Here is a 24,499-nt window from a genome sequence, read left to right as displayed (position 1 = left end):
TAGAAGGTGGTAACTAATTGAGGAAGGCTTATAGGCACGAACCAGACGAACTGAAACTAAATTCGAGCAGTAGTGATCTTACTATACAGATGTTATATTGGAAATTTCAAACCGTTTTCATCTATGTTCAATTATACTTGCATTCTTGCGACATGTATGGAAAATAGTAAAAGGATGTAGTAGATATTGTAGTAAAATAATGGAACTCGAAGAAGAAAAAGAAATAGAGAACCTCTTTAGCTTCATTCGCACCACGTAAACTAAACTCAGGCCAGTCCTGATCTGTATCCACGTGAGCAAAATTACGTTGGTCCGTTTCGGTGGCTTCATCACCTGTAAGCTAGTAGCAACAAGAAGAGTCAGCGAAATGTTGTATATTTCTAAGATTTCATACCTGACTTCTTTGATCCTGATCTCGGTTGACAATCCCAAGGACTCATAACGTCTTCCTCCCCGGAATCCCAGAGAATACGAAGACAGAACCACAAGGAACTGAAATATCTTACAGTTGAGATATTAAGTAAACAGAACGGTTCAGTTAGCTTTCAAAAAACAGAAAAACCAGGAGGAAGGACAGTACAAAGTAATTAGTACGGAGGATAATGACAGTGCACAGATACTAATACTTTGAAGAGATTACGTGATTCCCAGAAATGACTGTTTTGGATCATAATTGTTCTAGAACAAAAAACGCTTCAACTCGAATTTACATAGAATGGACTTTTCACTTACTTTAAGTGAATCGTTCGTTCGAATGAGACGGTACAGCAATGGTAACATTTCCAAAATTGTCTATAATTTGTCAGGACAACATTTCTTCACAGGATACTTTTGCATTTATGAAGTAGGAATGGTTGAAATTCTACAAAGTGGTGTTGGAGATGTAGTAGAAACATTTCCTCTTCATTACTGTACTATCTCGCGAGTTTGGTTGCTCACTGTATCTTGATCGATCCGGTGGATGATCCATGTATGTGACAAGTAAAGGAGCAGAACAGTAAATTAAGCACTTAGCTTTTTCACTTACTCATGTCTGAGGTAGAGATGGTCTGAGCGTGAATAAGTCGAGAGTGCGGCTTTGGAGGGGAAAAGTTACTGGTTATAGTAGGGTCGAAACGACATGAAGCACGGTGCAGTTCCACAATCGGCTGCGCTCGAAGCAACGCAGTGGTGGAGAAAGGAGTTGGAATCGAGGTGGAACCATCGCGAAAGGTAGTGTTAGCAGAGGTCCCCGCTCCATCATGACCGCGACGCTCCACCGCATCGTCTCGAGCACAGCCGATTACGGAACTGCACAGTTCTTCATGTCGCTTTAACGCAACTATAGTCGGGTCAAAACGACATGAAGCACGGACATTTGCGCAAGCGGCTGCACTCAAAGCGGAGCGGTGAAGCGTAGTGATTGGGATCGTATAAGGATCCATGCTATCGCCACACACCTCTGCATTCTTTTCTCACATTAGTAAGTGTGCTAAAAAAGATGTTTAACACCGGTACAGGCCTGCAAAGCCGACACTCACTGGTCAGCACATAATTTCTCTTTCAACAATACTGAGCATTTGTGTTTTTATTCTTCTTACATTGAAGAAATTCGTGAAGCTCACCTGGGGAACTCTTCAGACACGGGTTCCTTCTTGTTCACAGTTCCAGTCCACCATTGTCCATCTAGTATAGCTTCAATTCTGTCCCCTTCTTGAACATTTTGAGCGACTGACTCATCATAGTGCTGCTTTAATATAATGAAATCAGGCACGTTGGTAAGGTCATGGAATCTAAATTACCGTAGTTAAAAACAAGCTAAAAAAAGAAAAACAAATAAACACAAGGAATGAGTGAAAATGTTAAGTAAACAAACGCACTTGACGGTCCAAGATACACCAGTGCGCTGACCATTGCTATCAGTCTGTGCTATGCGTACTACCGTTAGGCGATATGGTCTCCGCACATACCGCACTTCATCTACGATGCCAAATTCTTCCGCGCTAAGTGACGGCCTATATATTTATACGCAAACAAAACTTCAACCATTTTAAACAAGAAAAAGGAAATGAATTCGGAGCTCACTTAGGCCGCATCTTTGTACTGATAGAAAACAAGTCCAATGCTTCAACTCTTTCCAAATATAACTCATGTCCTTGACGAAAGTACACGACATGGTCACCGAGTTGTGCAATGTATGGAAATCGCCGTGGTTCCGTCATGCGCATCCATTCCGGGAATGAGTCGAGAAAAGCGTCTGTGATATTCTTTTCTCCGATTTTTTTCTAAGCGCAAAGGAAACACTGTTGGTACCTTTCTTTTGTCGTCGACGAGGTGGTTTTTTAAAATACGCTACATCAAGGGTAGAAGGATCAAATCCATCCATGGCTAATTCCATCTCAGTAGACGACGGATCAGTTGTCAAATAGTCATCATTGGCCTACAAAAATGTATAGTGAAAATCTGTTAGAATCTTGAGAGAATTATAATGTCAATCTTTCACAGCCCGTGGAAGGTAATTGTTCCGTCGATGTTGTAGTTCACCAGTCAGTTTATGAAAAAATGTTTACAGCAACATTACCATTAAAGACATCACCTCACGAATCTGAGGTGGTGCAGATTTCAGGTGGAGTATTCGTATGCGGGATGGGAGACTATGGAGAGCGAGGTGATTCCGTCCACTTCTTCCTATTTGCCGTAAAAAACGGCCCGGAAGATGCGGCGCCGCACAAGACTGGCGCGCTCCAGTCGAACTCCCTGTAGAAAATAGTGCGCCAAAACACCTGAAGCCGTGTCTTCCGGGCCGTTTTTTACGGCAAGGAAGAAATGGACGGAATCACCTTCCTCTCCATAGTCTCCCATCCCGTATACGAATACTTCACCTGAAATCCGTACCACCTCAGATTCGTGGAGTGATGCCTTTAATCAACACAAGAACTGATAAATACAATTTTTGGATTTTAATAGGTTATCTACTCCTTTATACACGCATCTCCTTTACAATCCCTTTCTTAGTCACACTGATGACCATCCATCGATGTACGTAACATGAGTATCTGCCACATTATTTCATCTTTCTGGGAGGGTTACAATTCCCTGGTGCCAAAGGCTGACCAGAAGGCGGATGGAGGAGGTGAAACTCAAAGAACAATTCATGCCTAATTGCTCACAATTATACGTCTAGTAATCTCTAATCACACAAATAAGAAGCAAAAATGTTTCAAGCACGCACCGCTGTTCTGACACGACGACGTGGCTCTCTTCGTTTACCTTCTTCTGACTGAGTCCCCTCTGTTCGTTGTGGCCGTTGGACACGTCGACCAGAAGAAGTCATAGTCATCGCCTCAGTCTGCTAAATTTGCTACAATTACAAGACATGATGAGTCTTCTCGACAGATGTTTTATCTTCAAAACTTCTTTAAAAGGAAAACAAAGTGATATATGATTAATCAGAAAATGAGGATCACAAGGGCAAAAAAATCTAACTTACTACCAGCAAACAATACCAAACTTTCGCAGATTTTCTTGTTCAAACTACTGTATTATCGGTTATTTCATTACTTTAGCTGATCTTTCTTACTAGTTCCAAGAGGACACCAGCCTATTCATTAACTACGCGAAACTATCGCGGACCGCGTGAGGTCAGCGCAGACTGCCCGCGTCTAGTGTTTCTCATAGTCGCTTTAGGTGGTAAAGTTACTTCCGCCTCACGGCAGGAATTGCGAATGAAAAGAAAATAATATTGTCTTCAGTTGAGCTCACGAAATGGTCTACCACCGACAGTCAAGGAGGTGTCAGGGAAGGAAATTTAAAAAAATAGCCGAAGAAAACAACGTTAAAATCCCAGTATCCCAGAGGTGGCAATTCAGCGTTGCATTAACTGCATAGGGTTGATGTGTGGATAACGACGCCTTATAGACAAGTAACCATTTTTAAGACTTGCAATTTTTGTAGACGCCTGTAAAATATGTGAAAGACATAATGTGTTCATGGTTTTGCTAGTTTAGTAGGATTGTGGCAGTGAGCTCAAAGGATGTCGAAGACGTGAGCCATTTTGAAAAAAACCACATTTGTTCAAAACGGCCACATCGATTGTACAATTGTATCACCAGTGGTGCAATATAGCAAATGCGTTAGATAAATCCCACTAGACTATGTTTAAAAAAATTTCATACCGTCTCTTCTTCTTGGTGTTCACCGCTGCATTCAACAGAACCAACGGAAAAGTCAGAATCACTTGTGTCTGACCCTGAGCTACAACCATCTGAGTCTGAGCTCTTGGAATTGCTGAAATGGAAGCTAACAGTGTTATTACAATATTCAATTTTTTTCACAACAAACCTATAACTATCATCCATATCACTCTGGTAGTTTTCCATTTCAGCAGCTGCACGTCTAGCATCTTGCGCAGCGATAGCTTCGTCTAAAGTCGGAGGACGTTGTCGACGGTAAGATGTTTCACAACGCCGTGTTAGTGGTGGTCCTCGCACCATTCCACGACATCTTGCGCCATTTTTTCCTTTAAAAAATACAGTGACGATATGACATAAGATCTTCAAATAGTGGTAAAGAAATGGAAAAATGGACGCATGATATGACGAGCGCAGAAACAAAGAATGGAGTGATATATAGAAATCCTCTTTGTTGTTGGCTTAATTTGCAAGGTTAGCCGAACACATACGTGAAACTTAAAGCTAACTTGGTCGAAAATTAGACAAACTTCATTTTTCGTTGTTTTTCCAAAGCAATGAGTACATAATTAATGTGGAAACAAACAGTATCCTTGACGAAGCTCAAGTTTTGTGGACACAAACAAAGTGTTCCGGTTTTATTAGTCAAATTTGAAATGCTTTGACGTTCAAGTGTTGTTTCGCAAGTTTGATAACACACTTCCTCCCAATACTCCACTGCAGCAAACAACCTAATATCCTAGAATTGATTTTAACACCCTGCCACAAAAAAAAGACATAAGAGAGTACTGTACTTGTAACTGTATTATAAAGTGTTTCTGCATTCTATATCATTCAGGAATTGGGTAAAACAGATGGTAATGAGAATACAACGGACTTGTCCCACTCCCGTCAAACTCACGAAAGATGTTAGCAGCTGTGATTTGAGAAAAAGGAACATAGTAGTGAAAATTGAAAAAAAATACTATCATTAGATACTACTTCAGGACTTACTGGTTGCAGTAGGAACAAGAATTTCAATAGGTTCCTTTTCCGGCTCTGGCTCCTTTGAAGATTCTATATTGAACTCATAATCTTCTTGATCAGCTGCAGCTCGTGCTCCCTAGGTGAAGTAATGAAAAATGTGGTTGAAGGACAGTTTTTTTTTTTCGTTCACAGTTGAAAATCCAAAAGTGTAGAGGGAATAACCAGTCGCAATTCTGAGAAGATAAAGATTTACTCCTTTTGTACAACGTTCATACCGTTCTAATGAGGTGTAGCTCATACGTGAACCATGTCCTTTTCCTAGGTTTTTTCTTAATTTTTATTTGAGTTGATTTCTTGTATTAAATGGATTCACCACTCGAATGTTGTGCAAATTACAATTAGAAAAACTGTTTCACTTTTATATACAGTAGGTATCGAATGTGTGTCGTCCAGAGACCTTGGACTATTGGTCCTCAGTGGAAGTAGGCACTCACCACCAACAATCTTGCCCTTATTTTTCTTATGGTAAATTCTCTATTTTTTTTCTCGCGTAATAATGCACGAATATAGTGTCTGCTTTTCCTATTAGTTTTGTTGTTTACTTTGTTCCCAGATAGACTCTAAAATTTTTCTTCGTAAGGATTTGATTTCTGCAAAAGACAGCAAAACGAACAATTACAATCGAAGAAAAGGAATTCTGCTTAAAATATGTAATCCTATCCGTGCAATACCAGTCGAAAAACAACGACGAAAAACCAAAACGGAGTTTGAGCGTTGAGTGCCGCTGTCCTGTCTATCGAAAGGTCTAGGAGGACCAGCCCTCCGCGACAAGCATTTTCTCCCGTCATTGAATTACATGGGGTTTTAGTCAAAGCACAACAACGAATCCAACTGCATAGGGAAATGCAAACAAGAGAATACCTCAGCCCAAAAATCTCTTTCGTTAATCGACAAAGGAGGCACAACCATTCGATTCGTCCAAGGTGATGACAATGGCTCGAAGGACGTTCCAACCTGCAAAGGAACTTCGTTATATTGTAGAAGGGAATTTTGAAGAGTGCAGAAAAAACACCTTAATCTGAAAACAAAATGAATTCATGACTTCATCACATGATATTCAAGTGGGTGATGAAATAAATGATAGGTAAGGCACGGAAGTAGATGAACAATAGAGTGAAAAGAATTGACCTATGTCTCAAGAAAGTAGGACATGCCTATTCAGATCCCCTCCTCTCCTTCACCCCTTCCTTCCCACTCTCCAATTTACAGACCCTGAAGCGGTGAAGGGTTTGTATGGCTTATTCTTTCTGATTCCTAAGGTTGTAGCCGAACCAAATCTGCTAAACTTGCTCCAGAAAGACTAGCGAGATTTGAAAACCAAAACAAAAAAAGCACGATAGAAAACGAAAAGCCTCGCAGAGTTGAAGGTTCGGAAAGTTGAAATGGTGGAACCTTCAAGATTTCGGAACCGGAGCTCCGCTAATCTCTGATACACATGAGCAACCTATAAGAATGCTACCTCCTTTCCAGAGATTAAGTCGAAGGCAATCTCAAAAGTCCCCACATCGGATGAGTAACGGAAATTATAACACGAATTTGCAAGTAAAAAATCACCTTTCTAATCAGGTCCCTACCAGGAACAGCATTTTGCCACTCATCAGCCAGTGGAACGAGGTCTTGATCAGTGAGTAGAGGAGGTGGAAGGAGATGAGGAGCAACGCCTGTGGCTTCATCCAATACCCAGCCAGTATCATCCATAAGCAATGGACTAAAAAAATTCTTAGAAACAAAGAAGACTAGAACATCAGGTAAAGTTAACAAGAAATGAATTCGTGCTTGGAATATGATTTGTCTTCGCATCTGTTGGTATACCAATCTATATGTTCGATCGGCAAACCGTGAATCATCAACTCTAGTGGTAGGTCAACAGAAAAAAGAACCGAGAGGTGTGCGCTACTTATAATCTACACCCAGAAACCTATAATATCTGGCATCGTCAATTTTATGCACCCGGTTAAAACAGCGCCGCATAAAATTGACGATGTTGGCATCTCTCATAGATAATATAGGTTTCTGGGTGTAGATTATAAGTATGAGCATGTTCACATCAATCCCCCCTAAGTACGCTGAAAAACGCACGGGAAACGGGTCGCAGACGCGGGATTCTATGAGCGCCTTATAAGGTAGCAGCCTGAACATCCGGCTAACGCTAGACATCCGACTTCTAGTAGTGCTCCGTTCACCCTCACTGATCAACAAAAATTAAAAGTAGTGACATTTTATGTAAAACAAAAACTGTATTTTTTCTACCGACGCTTACTTCGTTCTTTTTTCAAAAGAAATTCGTGGTATGCTGCCTTCAAGAACTGACGAATTAAAATGATAACTTCAAGGTTTTCTTTCTAAATGCGTCTTTCTAAACCATCGGCAGTGTGGCGTTATTGTGGAAGGTAACTGATTATTAAAGTTACGTGTGAAAAGCCGGAAATACTACAATGACTTGCTCACTTCAGTCTCCAGTTCGTTTCATCTTGCAAAATTTTCGGCCCCAACGAAGATCGAGCCTTTCCATCATTTTTAGCGGAGTTGGTCGCATAATAAGCGCACAACATGTGGGACTGCTTTACACTTCGTGCAAAAGCCTACTATTGAGTCTTACCACTACAAATATGAAAGGACCAGTCTGAACGTCCAACTACAATCAGACTTCAGACGTCTTGTGGTGTTCGCTTAGCTCGCCTACACCGATCAATAAAAATTGACAGTAGTGACATTTTCTTTAAAATTAGATTTGTGCTTTTTCTAGCAACGCCTTCTTTATTTTTTTCTCAGAAGTTTAGGCACAGGCGTAAGACTTAAAGGCACCACCCCAGGAATCCGGGGTGCTACGGGTTTCAGGCGAGTAATCCCTAAGGGGTCGTAGATTGTGGGAAAGAGGGTGATTCCATTCATAATTCACTGCAATTGATCATTGTGAACGGACGACCCCACAACTGGTTCGTACGACGGCTTCTGTTCCAACCGTTCCGTCCCGCCCCTACTGCAATTCGTCCGAATAGGTTTTCGACAGTTCCAGGATCGTCTGTTTACCCTGATACAGGGAGAAGTGAACGGAATCACCCTCTTCCTCACAATCTACGACCCCGTATTGGCGTTACCCGTCTGAAACCCGTAACACACCAGACTCGTGGGGTGATTCCTTTGAGGGTTTCCTTCTTAAACGTGTAAGTACTACATTTCGAGAGCATTCAAACTTGGATTTACATCTGTATTTATTTGAAACATCCGCAGTTTCGAAGTACTATTCAAACTACGAGCTTTCTCCCATTTTTTCCCCAATAGTTAGCGTATCGTTAGGTGCCCACAGTTCCGGCGACAGCTTATCCATAGAGGAAATGGCAACGATGTCAGTTTGTGTTTTCTGGTGTTGTTTTGCTCTTGAGAAATTTTCTACGTTTTAGCTACATTCTTCATTTTTCACTTTCCAAGTTGTTGTCTTCTTGTTCTTTGAAAGTTCTCCTTCTTGGAAGCCAACTCTATCAAGTGAGATTTCCTGTGTTTTGCGAACGCAGCGTCGAAAATTTGCTGAGGAACAAATGACAAAACAAGAATTCGGTAAGTGGTAGAAGCGAAAAGAAAACAAGTAGAAGAAAAAACAAATCTGCTGAAGTATAATTTAAACATATCCGCATTATAAAAAGTTTAAAATATCTTAAAGAGTGAGTAAGGCACACAGTACAGCAAGACAGAGAGGGATGCAAAAAAATTTGAATTGTTGAGGAACCAAGGAAGGGAAACAAAACGAAAAAAAGTCAACATTTTGTTCTGACAGTAATGTAATGTAATTGTAATTACAGGACCGCACAGGTTTGACACCCCGCTGAGGCATATTTTTGTAAAAGATGTTGAAACTTGGAACTATACCTAGGAGGCAAAAATACCGATATTTCTACAGTTTAAATATGCATGTAATGAAATTTAATGTCGAAAAAAGCTCAGATTCTGCACATATTGTCAAGCCCGGAAGATCTCAAAGAACTTCGTGAAAAAAAAACATCAAAACGCACCTTCAAAAATACTTCTAACAGTGTTTCATAAACTGACGTTTGCCGTACAAAATAGATATACAACTGTTTTTTGGGACCTCCAGATCATGTTTTGGATCAAAGAAGGGAAAAATTAGAAATTTTACGACTCTTTTTGGATCTTCCCTCTAGATTTTGAGATCCAGACAATCCAGAAAGAAGAGGGATCTCTTTAGACGGTCTATACGAATATGGAATGTTTTTTTTACGCTGTTCCCTTTTCTGAAAAAGTGTATGATCTTAAATAAAGTTTAACAACTCGGGCAAAGATGATGTCGAGCTTCTCGCCCTCTGTTGTAGACAAGGATTCTTTCCTAGACCCTATGCCTTGCGAGTTCTAGGGTTTCGCCGTTTTTCATGTTTTAGATGTGACGGAGATGAGAAATTGGAATTTTCCTGTCACTGTTCAATCTAAGTTCGAAAACAATTCAGAGGTCCCAAAAAACAGTGCTGTAACAGAGGGGCAGAGCAAACTTTAAAGGCATCACCTCACGAATCTGGAGTGGTACGAATTTCCGGTGGAGTATTCGTATACGGGGTTGTAGATTATGGGGAGGAGGGTGATTCCGTTCATTTCTTCCTAATTGCCGTAAAAAACGGCAATTAGGAAGATACGGCTTCGAGCGTTCCGGTGCACTATTTTCTACAAGGAGTTCGATTGGAGCGCGCCAGCCCTGTGCGGCGCCGCATCTTCCAGCCTTTTTTTACGGCAATTAGGAAGAAATGGACGGAATCACCTCCTCTCCACAATCTACTATCCCGTATACGAATACTCCACCTGAAATCCGCACCACCTCAGACTCGTGGAGTGATGCCTTTAATGTACGAGATACTACTAAAAATGTTCTTCAGGGTGCGCTTCTCAAGAAGTTATTTACGATCTTCCAGACCTAGTAATGTCCACAAAAACTGACCTTTTTAATCTTTAAACTTTATTAAGTCCATGTTTAAGCTGCTGAAAACAATACTGTACCGAGGCATTCATCTTTAAAGTGTGGTTTCAAATTTTCACCTCTTCTGCAAAAATTTGGCCCACTACGTCAACCCTTTGCGGTCCCATTATTACACTGTTCAAACAAAATGTTGAATTTTTTCCTTTTCTTTCTCACCGTTTGCCCGTAATTCGATCTATGCGTATCATTCTTCTGTTTTTTTTTTTGTACTGTGTACTTTAATCAGTCTTTAAGATATTTTAAACAATCCAGATGTGGATATATTACGAAATAATTTCAACAAATTTGTTTCTTCTACCACTTGTTTTCTTCTCGCTTCTACCATCAACCGAATTTTCGTTTTGCCATTTGTTCCTCAACGAATTTTCGACAACGTTGGAAAGGAGGCTGTATACGAGGGGAGCGCGCTCAATTACCACAGTTGACCCAGGCAAAATATGTAAAGTGTTACAAATTAAAGAGTTGCAGAAGCCGTGGGCGAGAACTCTCAGCCGCAGCGGGAAATTTGTGTTGGAATAAAAAAAAAACAAATGTACTGCTTGTTAAAATGTAGAAAAAGAAGAGAGAAAACAAAAAGACAATTCAATAAATGCAATGGCATTAAACATACTTTTAAACTTGAAAGCAATCAGCTGTTCTCTGCCGTTGCACATCATATTAGAAAGAAAATAAAAGATCAAGATCAAGATAAAGATTACTCACGAATAATCAGTATTAAAAAACTGTTGCTTAGGGACCGGACGCGTCGGTTTGGAGGCAACACCATAAACAGTTAGATGTCCTAGTGAATCGACAGCAGCGACAGTGCAACCATCACGAGATATATCAAGATCGAAAAGCGCAGAATGTCCGCGATGTTCAACAGTGTTTGTAAATCGCTTCAGCTTCTCGCCTTTCTTGATATCCCAGACCTTAAAAACAACTTTGGAAATATGAAGCAAAGAGACTTATGAAAAATAGAAAACTCACCACCATCACGCCATCGTGGCCGCAGCTGAGAATTACGTTTGGAAAGGCGGGATGAGCTTTAAGCACAAATGAGTCGTCGGTGTGGCCGGGCAAACTTCTTAACATTTCACCTGTTGTGCTCCAGACACGTACTAAATTTCTTTTTCTTCAAAGCACCACAGAGCGAATGCAAAAATCACATGATTACCCACAAATGTAATCGGAACCTGCAGTCACAACCATGGTGTCATCAAGAGACCAGCAAAGCATAGTTACCTTAAACAGAAGGACACTTCATTAGCACCTTTAATGAAGCATATCTACCAAAATCTTCCACAGAGGAAGAAACATCTAAGAACGGTAATGTAACGAAAATTAAACTGAGGCTAAATTTATGCGATTTCTTTCACGTAAAACCATTGGAAAAGAAGGACCTTATAAGACAAGCAACAGCAGAGATAGAACAAACACCTACCCTGTATTTGCTTTTTGGTCTTTCACTGGAGGCAACAGCGGAGAAGTGTACATCCGTGGGCTCAAACCTAAATACATGAAAAAAACTTCGAAAAATATTAAACTTTAGAAGTGGAAAAAAAGACAACTAGCTGCGTAAAAAATCTTGTGTGATAGAAAATTACTAGATGAATCTCGCTGCTTCAAATGAGCGCCAAAAAATAACGAGAAGTGAACTTGGTAGGTTGGCGCCAGGAAGACGGGGTAGTAGCCCACAGCAACACTGCCAGAAAATACCGAGAACGTCGCCAAGTCTATGCTCGGACGCTAGAAATGGCCTTAGTGGTGCATCGGTACCGCGGAGAAGTGTCAGAAACTAGACAGGTAGTATTCACTTGAAGAATAAGTTTTCGCGGGTTGTGAGTAGAGTAGGAATAATAGATTCCATCCACTTTCCTAACAATATGCTTTCGCTGTGGGTTCCGCGAAATCGTGAAACGCTGTCTTTAATCAATTGTGTGTTTGATGAGGTCGAGGTCAAAACTTTCAGTTTTGATGCTCGAAGCAAACTGCAGGTGTATTCTCAAGCATTACTCCTTCCTCCTAGACAACAGCAATCTTAGCTTCAGCGGCCCTACTACCGATTTCGATTAAAGGCATCACCCCACGAATCTGAGGTGGTGCGGGTTTAAGGTATGTTATGCTTAGACGGGGTCGTAGATTGTGGGAAGAGGGTGATTCCGTTCATCTCTCCCTGTGTCAGTGTAAACGGACAACCCCGTAACGCTGCTTCTTGCGACGTCCTCTATTGCAGCGCGCCACTCTTACCCCTCTGTTTCAATGCGCAACGTTTGCGCCCCGCTCCGCCCGCGATTCGTCGGGGGTTTTCGTCGAATGGGTTTTCGACGAATCGCAGGCGGGGCGGGGTGCAAACGTTGCGCATTGCAACAGAAACCGTCATAAGAAATAGAGAAATGTTATGCACATTCACACAGCTGTTCAAATACTAGCTATCAGAAAACATGATCTGCTGTGAGACCATTATCTTTATCAAAATGGTGGTGATGATAATTTCATTCAATTTAACAATGTTTGAAAGAGAGCAGACTGATTATGACCAAGCATAACCGGTGTAGTCGTTTAGTTAGTTATAATTGTCAACTTGGGCACCAAACAGGTCACAAAAGTGATGGATGTTATAAATCAACTAATGAGTGCTTTTGCAAATTTTATTTTGATTTTGAGATGTGACAAAGTGATAATTAATAACTGGACGGCCCTACTTAATATTGAGCACGTGTGATCTTCGACATAAATACACACCGTTACTTCCCAATTGCAGATCTCTTCCAATTCTTCCGTGGAACTCATCTTTGTCGGGAAAATATCTTTCGGAAACAAAGAAGGATCCTACCCCGGCACAATGAGAGAAGTTGACCGCCATTTTCCGCAAGAGAATCTCCAGATTTTTGCCAAACCATCACGACTTCCAGAAGCGAATTGACATCCTGCATGTGCCCATTCGAGACTATCCACACGATCCTAGCATGTAAACAGTCAAAAAGTTGTCAGAGTGATGAGTATTAAAAAGATAGACATACAGAATGTGCACAAATATCGGTGAACTTCACAACACCTCCTTCTGGTTCTCGCATAAGTCGAAAAACACGCAAGTAAAAGTGAGTATCGCCTACAACCACCCACTGACCGCTCGGACTATGACACAGAGATATTATTCGAGCTCCAGGAGCTTCCCTCTCGTCAAAAACCACGATGTCGCTGTAACTTCAAACTTGCACACAAACAGACACAAATACTTTGTTGATATAGAAAATAAACCTCTCATCAAACTCCTTCGTATTTTCGTCAAACGAATAGAATACTACCTTGCAGTCAAGAGCGCAAGACACGAGGTATCTTCGTGTTTGATCAACAAATGGCAAAAACTTCACTCGTGCAACTACTGCTGTGTGGTGGTGGAAAACTTGCAAGGTTTCACCAGTTGACAACGACCATACTCTGCAAAAGAGCAAGTTTGAAAAAGGTGAGAACAACCTGAGCAGTGTGCTGACTTAACCGTATCGACTTATCCACGCTTCCTGATGCAATCATTTGGTTACAGGGGGATACAGTAACATCTGCTACCTCAGCCGAATGCCCACGGTATGTGTAGCGAAGCAAGCCTAGGTGTACATTCCACAACTTCACCAAATTGTCGTCTGCACCCTAAAACCAGTCTTTAATCTGCATGTTTGTGTGGAAACACTGCATGATTACATGCTTCCACGAGATTTGTATCCTTTTGTCGTTTCTTGTTGAAAGAAAAGCCTTTGTAATCCTACGAACCCCAGAAGGAAGAAAAGCTTTCAGCATTCCCGCGCTAACTTTATCATATTCAGTAGAATTTCCTTTCCTCATTTTCCGGACACACATCAGAATCTTCGACTATGTGATTCACAGTCAGCAAATCTCTGACTCTGTTGGACGGCGTTTATTGGCTGACAGCATATATCGGTCGGTTTCGCCCGCTCGAGTTCAAGAACCCATGTCGCTAGTGGTTCTAGCAAAGGCTTGGCGTACTCCAAACTCTCACGATTATCTGAGCAATTAAGTTAACAGTGAAGTGAGAATGAGAGTGAAAGTCATCTCTACATCTTTCCGCTACATATTATTTGTAGAGCACAGAAAATTGCAAAATTGACCAACTTATACACTAGAAGCATGCAAGTAACCAGAAATGCGCCTCAGTCATTTTGTAGCGAACATATCTCACCGAATACTGTATGTAAACTATTTGAATGAAAAATCTCGGCCCTAAATCGTAAACAAGTATGAAACATTACGTGTAACGTGTAAATTGGATAGATATATGCAAAAAAGTGCACAGACTCTCGTAAAATGCAGTTCAGAGATTTCTTCACACCAGACATGCACCCCGTCTACATTTGCACAACCCACAACAATTTCTGGTGTCGGGCAACTCGACAGTGGAGGGGAAAGACCAATATATGTAAACCATAGGATTGTGTCGTATGGTTTGTAGTGTGTACAGCGTACCACGAATCTGGGGTGGTACGTATTTCAGGTGGAGTATCCGTATACGGGGTCGTAGACTATGGATACCGGTGTGGTTCCGCTCATCTCTCCCTGAATCAGGGCAAGGAGCCGGCTCCTGAATGCTGTTTTGTACGATGCCTTCTATTGCAGCGCGCCACCCTTGCACGCGTATCGCATCCCCTACTGCCAATACTACTGCATATCGGGGCGAGTCCGAATTGATTTTCGACGAATCGCAGTGTGGAGGCGGCGTAAGGGTGGAGCATTGCAATAGATGGTGTCGCACAAAACAGCATTCTGGAGGCGGCTGTTTGCAGTGATAGAGGGAGAGATGGGCGGAACTACCCCTGTCTCCATAATCTACGACCCCGTATACGGATACTCCACCTGAAATCTGCACCACCTCAGATTTGTGGTATGATGCCTTTAATGCAACAGTAGAAATTAGAAAAAGATGCACCTCAAGAAGTGTAGAAAAATAAAATCTTTAAATGAGTGCATTGAAAAACATACCGTTAACACGTAATTGCCTGTTCTATCGAATGTAACACAATAAACCATTGACAAATGTCCTAAAACGCGATAATGACGCTCCATTTGATCGAGCGAACCAATACCAGGTAATCGAGCTCTGTTAATACTAGTTCCAAATTCACGACAATTAACGAGCCTAGAAAAGAGTAAGTATTCCGGGGAAGGCTTGATGATTGCTGCTAGTACCTCCAAAAAAAAAAGTCTGAGTGACCAAAAAAAAGCAACTAGTAACATAACCTAACCTTACAGTGTTCACAATATGTTCGGCAACAGGTGCGTGAGCCAGTAATCGCGAAGAAAAATCCTTTCTGGATACACTTGCTGTGAATAAAGTGTTTCACAAAGCTATCATTCTACGAGAAGCACAAAAACTACTATCTTGAGGTTGTATGATCTTTTATTCATACTTACCAGTAGTTCTGATGAGAGAGTTCCTTTTGTTGTTAACTAAACGGACAGGAAGGCCACGAACAGATGGAGGCACACATGTATCAGCTAGCACTGCAAGCCTCTCCACGATCTCTACAAGAGAGGGAGCAAATGGAAGCAACTGTGATATCTGAAAACAACTTCATCAGCGAAAGCTAACTACTAAAACATCCATGTCGCTAGGCGACAGATATGATATAAAATAAAATAGATAGACGACCGCCCCATAAGGAATGCAGAGGTGTGCGGAAAAATTCATAAGCAGAGAACATCAATAATAGACCAAACTTTTGGTTTGACAGATTTATAATGCCTAAAATCACTCTGTGAACACGCAACTGTGAAATAGACTTTGTCGTTGACTCTTTATCTCAGCGAGGGAAACAAGTGGTCAACTGCCCAAAAGAATTCATCTTCTTTGCAATTTTAGCCTGCTCCAACTGCTTTACATAAATCGCCATCGAACAACTCACTTCCAATCCTGACTGCAGAAGTGCACATGAAATAAGACGGATTGGAAAATGGTACATTCTTCACTTAGAGTACCAAGAAGGATTCTATGTTGTCACATCAAACTACACATAGAGAAGTTAATTTCAAATTAATGTTAATGTCATTAATTTCTTTAAAGGTATCATTTCTTTGAGGTGCTCCTGACTTGAAATGCTAATCTCCTTCAAGCAAAAAGTGATAGTACTCTTCACATTTCTTTACAGAAGCATTTCATAGGCAAAAACGACGCACCGATGGCGTAATAGATACATATACGATCAGAGAATCGCTTAAAGAATTGGACCAGGTTATAACTGTTAGAGGAGTGACTTCTATTGCGAAGATAACCTCTTGGCTAAATAAAGTCGAGTCGAAACGGCATATCATGAATACCATGGAAGTTGCTAGGCATTTCTATACATATTGCTCGAAATACTCCACTTTTAGAACATATAGAGAACAAATAGGCAGAAGTTTTTTGCAATTTTTTCTTCTAATCGAGTTCTAGGAATATCCAGGAGTTTCGACTTTTACTGGCACTACTTCATTTAAGCTGTCAGACTCAGTGAGACTTGCCTCTTATAATATTTGAATTAATATACGATGCCGTTTCCAAAACGAAACAAAAACGAAAAGAGTGAAGAATCTTACTGCGTCTTTATAAGTCCGAGGATAAGTACAACCGCGATAATCATGTCGTTCCGGCAGTAGCTGAAGCAAAATTGGTGTGCTGTATCTATTAATATACAAAAGCCGCTCTTACTCCGTGCTTTTCGATTTCATGGCGGAGAACAGTAGCTGCTCTTTTGCAAGGGCTTGAAGCCAAAAAGCGCTCGATGAGCACCAATAATTCTGAAAACACATATACCGACACTGGAGGAAGTGCTTAGCTCTGGTTTAGTCACGTACCAAACTTTGTGCGATCATCGGCTATCTTGTTGCTCATCGCCACCACATCATCAGAAACTGCGTTCATTACAACATTTACCTAGTTGTAAGTGACTCTTGGCAAAACTAAAGTATTCTACCAATTTTCGACGAAAGGATTGCAATCTTAGATAGATGAAATAAATGTTATCGTATGAATTTCCACGATTTCTGATCAAACAAAACTAGAAAAAATTAAAATGATTTTATTAACTGATAGATCACTAAGACTCAATTACACACCGGTAGGAGAAACAAACAGAATAAATAGTGCGCAAATCCGGAGCTCTACAATGAAAAATGCTTTTACAAAATTAATGAACTAATTATTGACCAAGAATACATGTGAATACATTGCAAGACATAAAAATAACACAAAAACACACGTGCGTTCTTAGACAACTTCGAGAGGCGGCAAGGGAGCCCTTACTTTCAGAAGCAAACATTCAAACTGCAGAGATTTCTGCGAGGAGAAACGGATACTTCCTATTTAAAAAAACAATGACAGAAAGCAGAACAAAAATTTCGACCAAAAACCAATAATATGGATGGTTTGGAAATTTTCGAAACATTCGATATAATGGCAGAACGAAAAATAATCCCACCATGATCTGAAAAATAGCACGGAGAATATCCTCAAAGAAATGAAAGTAAAAAAGAAACGAAATACTGAAAACAACAAATCCTAAGAATACGAACAAACCTAAACACGGATTCAGAAGGTTGCACCTTCAGCCGGCTGGGGCAGTTTCATGTTCTCCTTTGCACACATCATGTTCTTTCGAATATCCTCCAACACAGACTTTATCATAAAACTTCCATTCCACGAACGAAGAGTGCTTAGATTCCTTTTATCGATCTAAAGCTAGCAATTAAGATTATTAATTTGAAAGACGAGACAGGAGAAACAAGCATTTCATTTGCATTACCATATCAATGCCTGCAGCAGTAAAGATTGTTATCAGAAGTTTAATAAAGGAAGTTGGAACTTCACCACAGCATCACTTCTTCGACTAAGTCCTTATTAGGAGTCTTTACTTCTGACCAAACCCACTACATACCTCAATTCTCTTATTGGTAAATTAAGAAAAGGACATTCACTTTTTGCGTTATTTGCATTTCAGGTGATTTTTACCTGCATCCAAATGGTGAATAACTCAGGACTACACAATTTCCAAATTTTTGGATTTTGGATTTAATGACGATCAAAAATACTCTCACCAAACCGTCAAATATTGGGACACATGGAACCCATATTATATAATTGTTTCATACAATTTCCTTTTTTCTTGAAGACTGATACTTTCCTATCTGGTGTATGTGAACAAATAAAATAAAATAAATACTACATGTTATAAAATCCATGTGCGAATTGTTGAAAACAATCTAGTATTGAGCTGTCAACCTTTATGATGCAGTTCTAATTGGTCTTTTACAAGAATTTCGGGTAGGAGAATCGAGGTGATACTGTCATCTTTCTGTAACATGTGTTTTGATCTCAGTTTCTTTTTTTCAATATAGTGCAGCCTTTCTCCTCCTACTACGTTTCCTTCTTCCTCACATATCTTCTATTTACTTCTCTCCTTTGATATTGCAAAACAACATTCAAAATCGAAATCGAAGAGCGAGTGTTGCCAGCACTATCAGTCAAAGACCTTAGAAGTGTTTCTAAAAACAAACATGAAATTCAAAATTTTAGCCAGAACGAACCACGCCATTCGTTTGATTGACTCCGTTCATATGGATTTTCGTGGTGAAACGGACGCTAGGAGGTTCTTTTGGATAATTTGGACCACATTCAACACGTAAATTGTAAATCCGTGACTCGTACGGCGTCTTAAGAGAAACAATATGAAACATCAGAAGTGATGCAAAAAAAAAACAAAAGCTTATCATTGCAAGCCTTTGCTTGATATTCAGTATTCAGTAACCGAAAACCTACCAAAGATTTTGACTTACCCTAGGAGGTCCAATAATGGTACCCGTCCATCTTGTTAGCGTCATGTCAGTATCATCTTCAAGTCCCCATGAGATATTCCCGTCACTTTTCCCTTTCTGTCCATCTTCAAGCTCTTCAAGAAGACGGAAGTTTCTTGGTACGTCGACTACAATTGGCAATAGAACGACCTCATGAAGTTGCACGAACAAAAGATGATATTTGGCAAGCAAAACGTAAAACAAAGAACTACTTGTCACAGTTTAATCCGAGAACACCTCAAACTCAATCTGTGACAAAGAAAAATAACATAGACCCTTTGCACTCACCCATCTTTCTGAGGAGAAAACAACTTGACCCAAGACCTGAAAAAGTAATATCTACAGGTGAGACGAAATAAAACGCTGCATAGACTATGGGTGCACTGAAAGTTATTATACTGCCGCGTACTACCCTAACCAAAGCGCCCCAATCTTGACGAACAAACACAAAAATGTCATTGATTCGTAACGGAGTCCAGTTTTGCCCGCTGCGAACGTCGACACGCCGCTCAACTGCTGTGGAGCGCAAAAGCCAGAGAGGATCATATTATCTTCGAGGGCGCGTTTCTGACGAGGTGCGCAACATTTTTGAAGCAAGATTGTGTTTCGGCACCACTTTGGAACAGTTTGAAAAGGTACAACTAGCAGTTATCCCAATGCTTTCCCATGCTACTGAAGCTTTGGGTAAGATTATCCAGAAGTGTACATGGATGTTTCTCTTTAGCATCTAGTACTGGTACTTCTGACCAAAAAAATTCCCATGAAAATGTTGGACAAAGTTTTGATTGGTTGCCGATTTCAAGATTGTTAAGTGGTCCGCAACGGTCTAACGCCTCTTTACTGGGATGGAGGTTGACTCTGGTTGTTGAACTGCGATGGACCGTGGAGGTATAGTTGGGTCAAAACGACGTGAAACACGGACAGCTGCGTAAGCGGGTGCGCTCGGAGCAGGGCGGTGGAGCGTAGCGGTCTGTAAGGATCCTCGCTACCGCCACCCATCTCTGCATTCGTCATGGTCCCACTTCGATTCCAACCTCTGTTTTCACCACACCGCTTCGAGCGCACCTGCTTACGCAACTGTCCGTGTTTCATGTCGTTTTGGCCAGACTATACGTTCTTTGGCTGGGTCCCCCAGGCTGAGAAAGACTTCGACATTCCCGAAATCGGAAGCCTAGCTGAAGGTGAAGATCCAGAACGACTTGGGAAACATGTCGCAAGGTGATTCCCTGACCCTTTTAGGTTGGAGTCCACCTGCGGTGAAAGCTCGCCAACGCAAGAGTGCTTTGCATGGGGAGAAATCTATAAGGAAAAAAAATCAAGCCTACATCTACAACACAAACTATGCCTTATTATCTTGCGAACAGTAACCCGCAGTCTCAGACGGGGGAATTTATGGCGACCGGTGAGGGGGATTCAAATCCTAGTTTGCCCAGTACGTCTCTGATACTGGACAAAGGCGACAAAAGGAAGACTTGCTATGAAGAGCTTCTCAGGCTTTGTTTTTACAACGCGAGAACAGTATTCTCTAATGGTGCTATTGCTGCAGAACGCATCAACTTTACCGCGATTGCTCTGCAACAGAACAAGTGCGGAAGGAGTGACGTACGACAAATGAATGACGGTACAATTATCATTCGCGGAGAAAAGGTTCCGTCATGAAATATAGGAGGTGTTGATTTTTCTGTGCACACAACTGAAAAAAGAGCTTTGAGGCTTGGTCTGAATGCATGAAACATTGAGCTCTTGTTGGCAAAAACCAACTGCAGAAGAGCGTCGCAGGAAGATCGTTTGAAATACAGACAGAAAAGAATTCTAGAAGCAGCACAAATAGTCTTGCTGCGCGAAGACGGGATTCGCACCTCTTCTTGTCGTGAAATGGGAATGATCAAGAAGAGTTCTTACCTAAATCTTTCCCTCTTTTCAGCTCTTTTGTCAAACCCCAGTATCACCGCTCGTGAAGGTCCACGCCGGATTCTTCCTTTGGAAGTACGAGTCGGAATTAGGAGCATAAAACAAGACACAGCCCACGAGCCTGATTCTACGTCATCTGTGGACTTTCTTTTGGCCAGTGGCCGTCTGCTACATGTAATTCCAGTGGCGCTCATGACACCTTTACAGGGGAAGGATCCAAGAGCTCTGCCGGGAACATAGTCTGGCTCCTCTGCCAGTCTTCGTCCACTATAAGGAAGCCTTCAACGAAACACCTGCGGAAACGAATGTGATACTGTTTCTCAATTGAGGCGTTGACACGTTGTACGTGAAGACATTAGCTAGCTGCTACGATCAATGCACCACCACCATACAGCTCTCCCACCGCCTCCTTACCACACCTATTGGAAGTATTGAACAACAAGACGACAGTGTACACTGACGACTGTGTTGCTCAAGAGATATAAACAACCAGGAGATGGTTTCATACTTTCATCACATGATAGTTCATATTGCTCTGTTCATTCGAGGACAAGGTAGTCGATTGTGACCTACTCCACTGGAACAAGGCGTGATGTTTGCAGCAGCTCACGCAGGAGCAAAATTACTGATTTATCTTTTGTTGATCCTCTAGGGTGTTGAACAATTTAGACTGATTATTCTGTTGATCTTAATTTTGCTTACTTCATTAGTTCGAAAATTATTGAAAAATTATTTGTGAATGCAAGGTGTGTTGCGTTTTATCCAAAATCTCACTCTTCGTCGGATGTCTCCGTCATGCATGTCTCACACCTGGATTACCCTGGATAATGAAGTCACCTGCTTAGGAAGAAAGGGACATGCACGTTGGTGGAGATTCCTCTCTAACCTTCTTTTTGTGGAAGACCCTTTTCAAGAAGTATAGTGGAGGTGATTCTCAAGGAGTTAAAGGGAGGATGGGATCGCAGGTCAAGAGAAAGAAGACAAAGTTTATAAAGAACAAGCTACTGCGAGTACGGAGAAGCACATCATGAAGGTTTCTAAATCGTGGAAGGCTCATCATATGCGTAATTCGGAGGTTCTCTTATTATGGAGGACGACTTAAAGGAAAACTGAATGGGAGGATGAGAGCAGTGCGGGCAGCACTCCCACCCGTCAGAGAGGCTACACATTAAGACCTGCATGCCCACCGGTTCTGCGCGACAGTTCACCTTCCACCGCTCTATTACGCTGCAGAGAAATGGGCGAACACCTACCAAGTGTAAGAAGTTAGTTCTATCCACAGAGCCCGTAAAGAATGTTTTAAGGTCAAGGTTTAACCAGTGCACACTCCGATTCAAGAGAAATGTCCCATCTTCGCGATGCAGCGGAATATATATTGAGAACGAAGCACAGTTGAGGCGGCCACATTCTGAGAATCGTCGATAAATGGAATAAAATGACACTGAAGTGGATCCCAAGAAATGCTGAACGCCAAAGAGTTGGGCTGCTTTGTTTGTTGTACTGATGAACCAGCTAAGAGCTCAACTGGATATCGCTCAAAAATCTTGTCAACGTCACCCAGAAAACTTGCAGACTTCTTAGATGATGATTGCGAGGGAAAGGATAAAGCGGAAAAAATGGGCCGAGGGGGGGGGGATCTTTCAACGAATCGAACGAACGAATTCAACGACATCGTAGAAGCGTAAACAGTTCAGCTTGTTGGAGTTTGTTCAACAACACCCGGTATTTCGGCGTGGCGGAACGGTAGTTATTGTCAAAGATTCCGTGCTCCCTTTAGGCACTTCACCTTTTAGGTTGTGGGATTTGGCGATGTGCTGGACGACAGTAGTTTTCGCATTATATGGGAATTTTGCGCCGTATAGCTGTACAAGCTAAATATTATAGCTCATACATTCCAAGCGTATACTGGAATGCCTTTCGTTTACTACAAGCCGGATCACAGCGAATGGGTGGCAAACAGACGGGGGGTACGCGGCACAGGCCTTTACCCACTGAATAGAGGTACTTCCAGAGTTGTTCAGTAACTTCACGACCGGAATTCCTCCACCCTACAAGAAGATTATGATAGACGTGAAGAAAGGGGTTCGACAAAGTGATACGATCTCACCAAAAATACCTACAACCACTTTCGTGAACGCAGTGCAAAAACAGGAGTGAGGCGAGATGGAAGTGAAAGATGATGGTCGAAGCTTACCACGGCTTCATGACATCGTTCGAAACATCAGACCACCAACAGCTGCGAATCACGAAAATGGGATGCACGCCTTCAGCGGCCAAAGACTATGTTCATGAGAAACGAATGTGTCTTGGAATCACCTGTTACCCTCAACGAAACGAACATATCCAAATGCACCATCTCTGCTGTATCGAGAAATGAGCATGAAGAACGACTTGACCTTCGAGCTGGACAAGTTGGAAAGAGCGGCTTGGGAAGCGTCGGGAGGATGAAGTGCAGAAAATCAGGAACAGCTGTACGTGTCCCTAGCGAACGAGAAATTGAACTCTAGCACGCGATGAAGGCAAATTGAGGAATTGCTGGCTCCCGTTCAATCAATTCGAAAAAAAGAAGTCACGGTGATCAATGTGAGGTGAGAAAAAGGTGAGAAAAGCACGGAGTGCAGAGCTGCCGCCAATGCTACTGTGATTAGTAATTACTCCCTAGTCCCTCTCCACTTCACTGTGCGCTAAAGGTCAAGCTAACAAAGCAATGCAGGCATTCTCAGGCGTTGGAGAAGTATGCGGCGAGCATGAATATCTTTAGGGTTCTTAAATTACAAGTGATGTGAAGAATTGTGCATTCTGCTCACTTTCATTGTATTTTTCGATAGTGCTCCAAGCATTTCAATGATTTCGTGCCCCCGTGCACATCCACAAAAGAACAATACAATGTTGTTTTCGAACAGGTACGGTTATAGCACATTTAGCCCAGTCTTTGTATCTGTACACGATTTAATAGACAGTCGCAGTGCAACACTGTTCCAATTAAATTCTAAGCACCCTAGGAAACAGAACTCTTTCTCCCAAAGATAACTACCATACATCAGTCCAGATCAGGAGGTCAACTCATTAAAAATGCAGTTAGGCGAATTTAGCAAGATAGTAGATCACTTCAATTCTCTACAGTCAGAATATATTTCCTCTCTCGTACGCTGATATCGCATGCTGACCCAAAGAGAGGAGCTTGCTGACTGATTTGCTCGCAATTTATGTGATTCGTGCGAAATTCAAGATATGTCTCAAATCTGTAATAAAGTCTTCAGAAAAACAATGTGTATTCTACTCTATATCTCCAACAGATAATGCAAAACCGGCTTTTTTGTGCCTTGATGATTACGGCAATGATTTTTCTGTTGCTAACGAGAAGCCTAACAATCATAACAAAACAACTCTAACGGACATGACGTAGAAACCAGGTCTCGACTGTAAGAGAAATCTTCACAAGTACTTTTATTCAGATGTACATCTTTTTGCAAACTTGTAGTTTTTTAAAACATAATACAAAGATAATTTTTTAAAACATAATACAAAGATAATAGATCAGTGAAGAACGTATTCAAGTATTCAACCTCTTCTAAATAATAACATCAGATACTTTATG

At 41.4% G+C, this 24,499-nt stretch overlaps 2 protein-coding genes across 6 annotated transcripts in view; one reads left to right on the top strand and one right to left on the bottom strand.

The window, feature by feature from the left end:
- RB195_007338 (uncharacterized protein) overlaps positions 1-19,282 on the bottom strand; it is a gene marked incomplete at both ends in the record, with an annotated part of 32,357 nt that extends 13,075 nt beyond the window's left edge. The window contains 32 exons of one of the 4 annotated variants that reach the window (XM_064180908.1): positions 233-333; positions 395-492; positions 1,605-1,772; positions 1,860-1,994; positions 2,065-2,236; positions 2,293-2,419; positions 3,212-3,331; positions 4,155-4,266; positions 4,321-4,498; positions 5,163-5,271; positions 6,057-6,149; positions 6,750-6,903; positions 10,876-11,084; positions 11,143-11,273; positions 11,334-11,397; positions 11,597-11,663; positions 12,989-13,116; positions 13,176-13,353; positions 13,414-13,593; positions 13,652-13,800; positions 15,145-15,301; positions 15,408-15,486; positions 15,577-15,724; positions 16,738-16,797; positions 16,850-16,938; positions 16,996-17,052; positions 17,551-17,624; positions 17,717-17,752; positions 17,817-17,872; positions 18,724-18,849; positions 18,973-19,118; positions 19,279-19,282. In XM_064180908.1, the coding sequence (XP_064037740.1) occupies positions 233-333; positions 395-492; positions 1,605-1,772; positions 1,860-1,994; positions 2,065-2,236; positions 2,293-2,419; positions 3,212-3,331; positions 4,155-4,266; positions 4,321-4,498; positions 5,163-5,271; positions 6,057-6,149; positions 6,750-6,903; positions 10,876-11,084; positions 11,143-11,273; positions 11,334-11,397; positions 11,597-11,663; positions 12,989-13,116; positions 13,176-13,353; positions 13,414-13,593; positions 13,652-13,800; positions 15,145-15,301; positions 15,408-15,486; positions 15,577-15,724; positions 16,738-16,797; positions 16,850-16,938; positions 16,996-17,052; positions 17,551-17,624; positions 17,717-17,752; positions 17,817-17,872; positions 18,724-18,849; positions 18,973-19,118; positions 19,279-19,282 (3,705 nt within the window). Of the gene's footprint in view, positions 1-232; positions 334-394; positions 493-1,604; positions 1,773-1,859; positions 1,995-2,064; positions 2,237-2,292; positions 2,420-3,211; positions 3,332-4,154; positions 4,267-4,320; positions 4,499-5,162; positions 5,272-6,056; positions 6,150-6,749; positions 6,904-10,875; positions 11,085-11,142; positions 11,274-11,333; positions 11,398-11,596; positions 11,664-12,988; positions 13,117-13,175; positions 13,354-13,413; positions 13,594-13,651; positions 13,801-15,144; positions 15,302-15,407; positions 15,487-15,576; positions 15,725-16,737; positions 16,798-16,849; positions 16,939-16,995; positions 17,063-17,550; positions 17,625-17,716; positions 17,873-18,723; positions 18,850-18,972; positions 19,119-19,278 lie in introns of those variants that run through there. The other 3 variants (XM_064180907.1, XM_064180906.1, XM_013447828.2) reach the window with 3 other exon arrangements.
- Positions 19,283-20,080: 798 nt separating this feature from the next.
- On the top strand, positions 20,081-24,476 carry RB195_007337 (uncharacterized protein; the record flags this gene model as incomplete). 2 transcript variants are annotated; one of them, XM_064180904.1, is made up of 3 exons in its annotated part: positions 20,081-20,208; positions 20,484-20,637; positions 24,438-24,476. In XM_064180904.1, the coding sequence occupies 3 exons, from the start codon at positions 20,081-20,083 to the stop codon at positions 24,474-24,476; spliced, it is 321 nt and encodes a 106-aa protein (XP_064037738.1). The 2 variants fall into 2 exon arrangements, with proteins under 2 accessions (XP_064037738.1, XP_064037739.1); XM_064180905.1 differs by lacking the exon at positions 24,438-24,476 and adding an exon at positions 20,915-21,141 and having other exon boundaries at positions 20,484-20,611.
- Positions 24,477-24,499: the final 23 nt, after the last annotated feature.

This window comes from Necator americanus, chromosome I (genome assembly GCF_031761385.1).
Source record: "Necator americanus strain Aroian chromosome I, whole genome shotgun sequence".
NCBI classification, from domain to species: Eukaryota; Metazoa; Nematoda; class Chromadorea; order Rhabditida; family Ancylostomatidae; genus Necator; species Necator americanus.
This window is presented reverse-complemented; position numbering and strand designations above follow the sequence as displayed.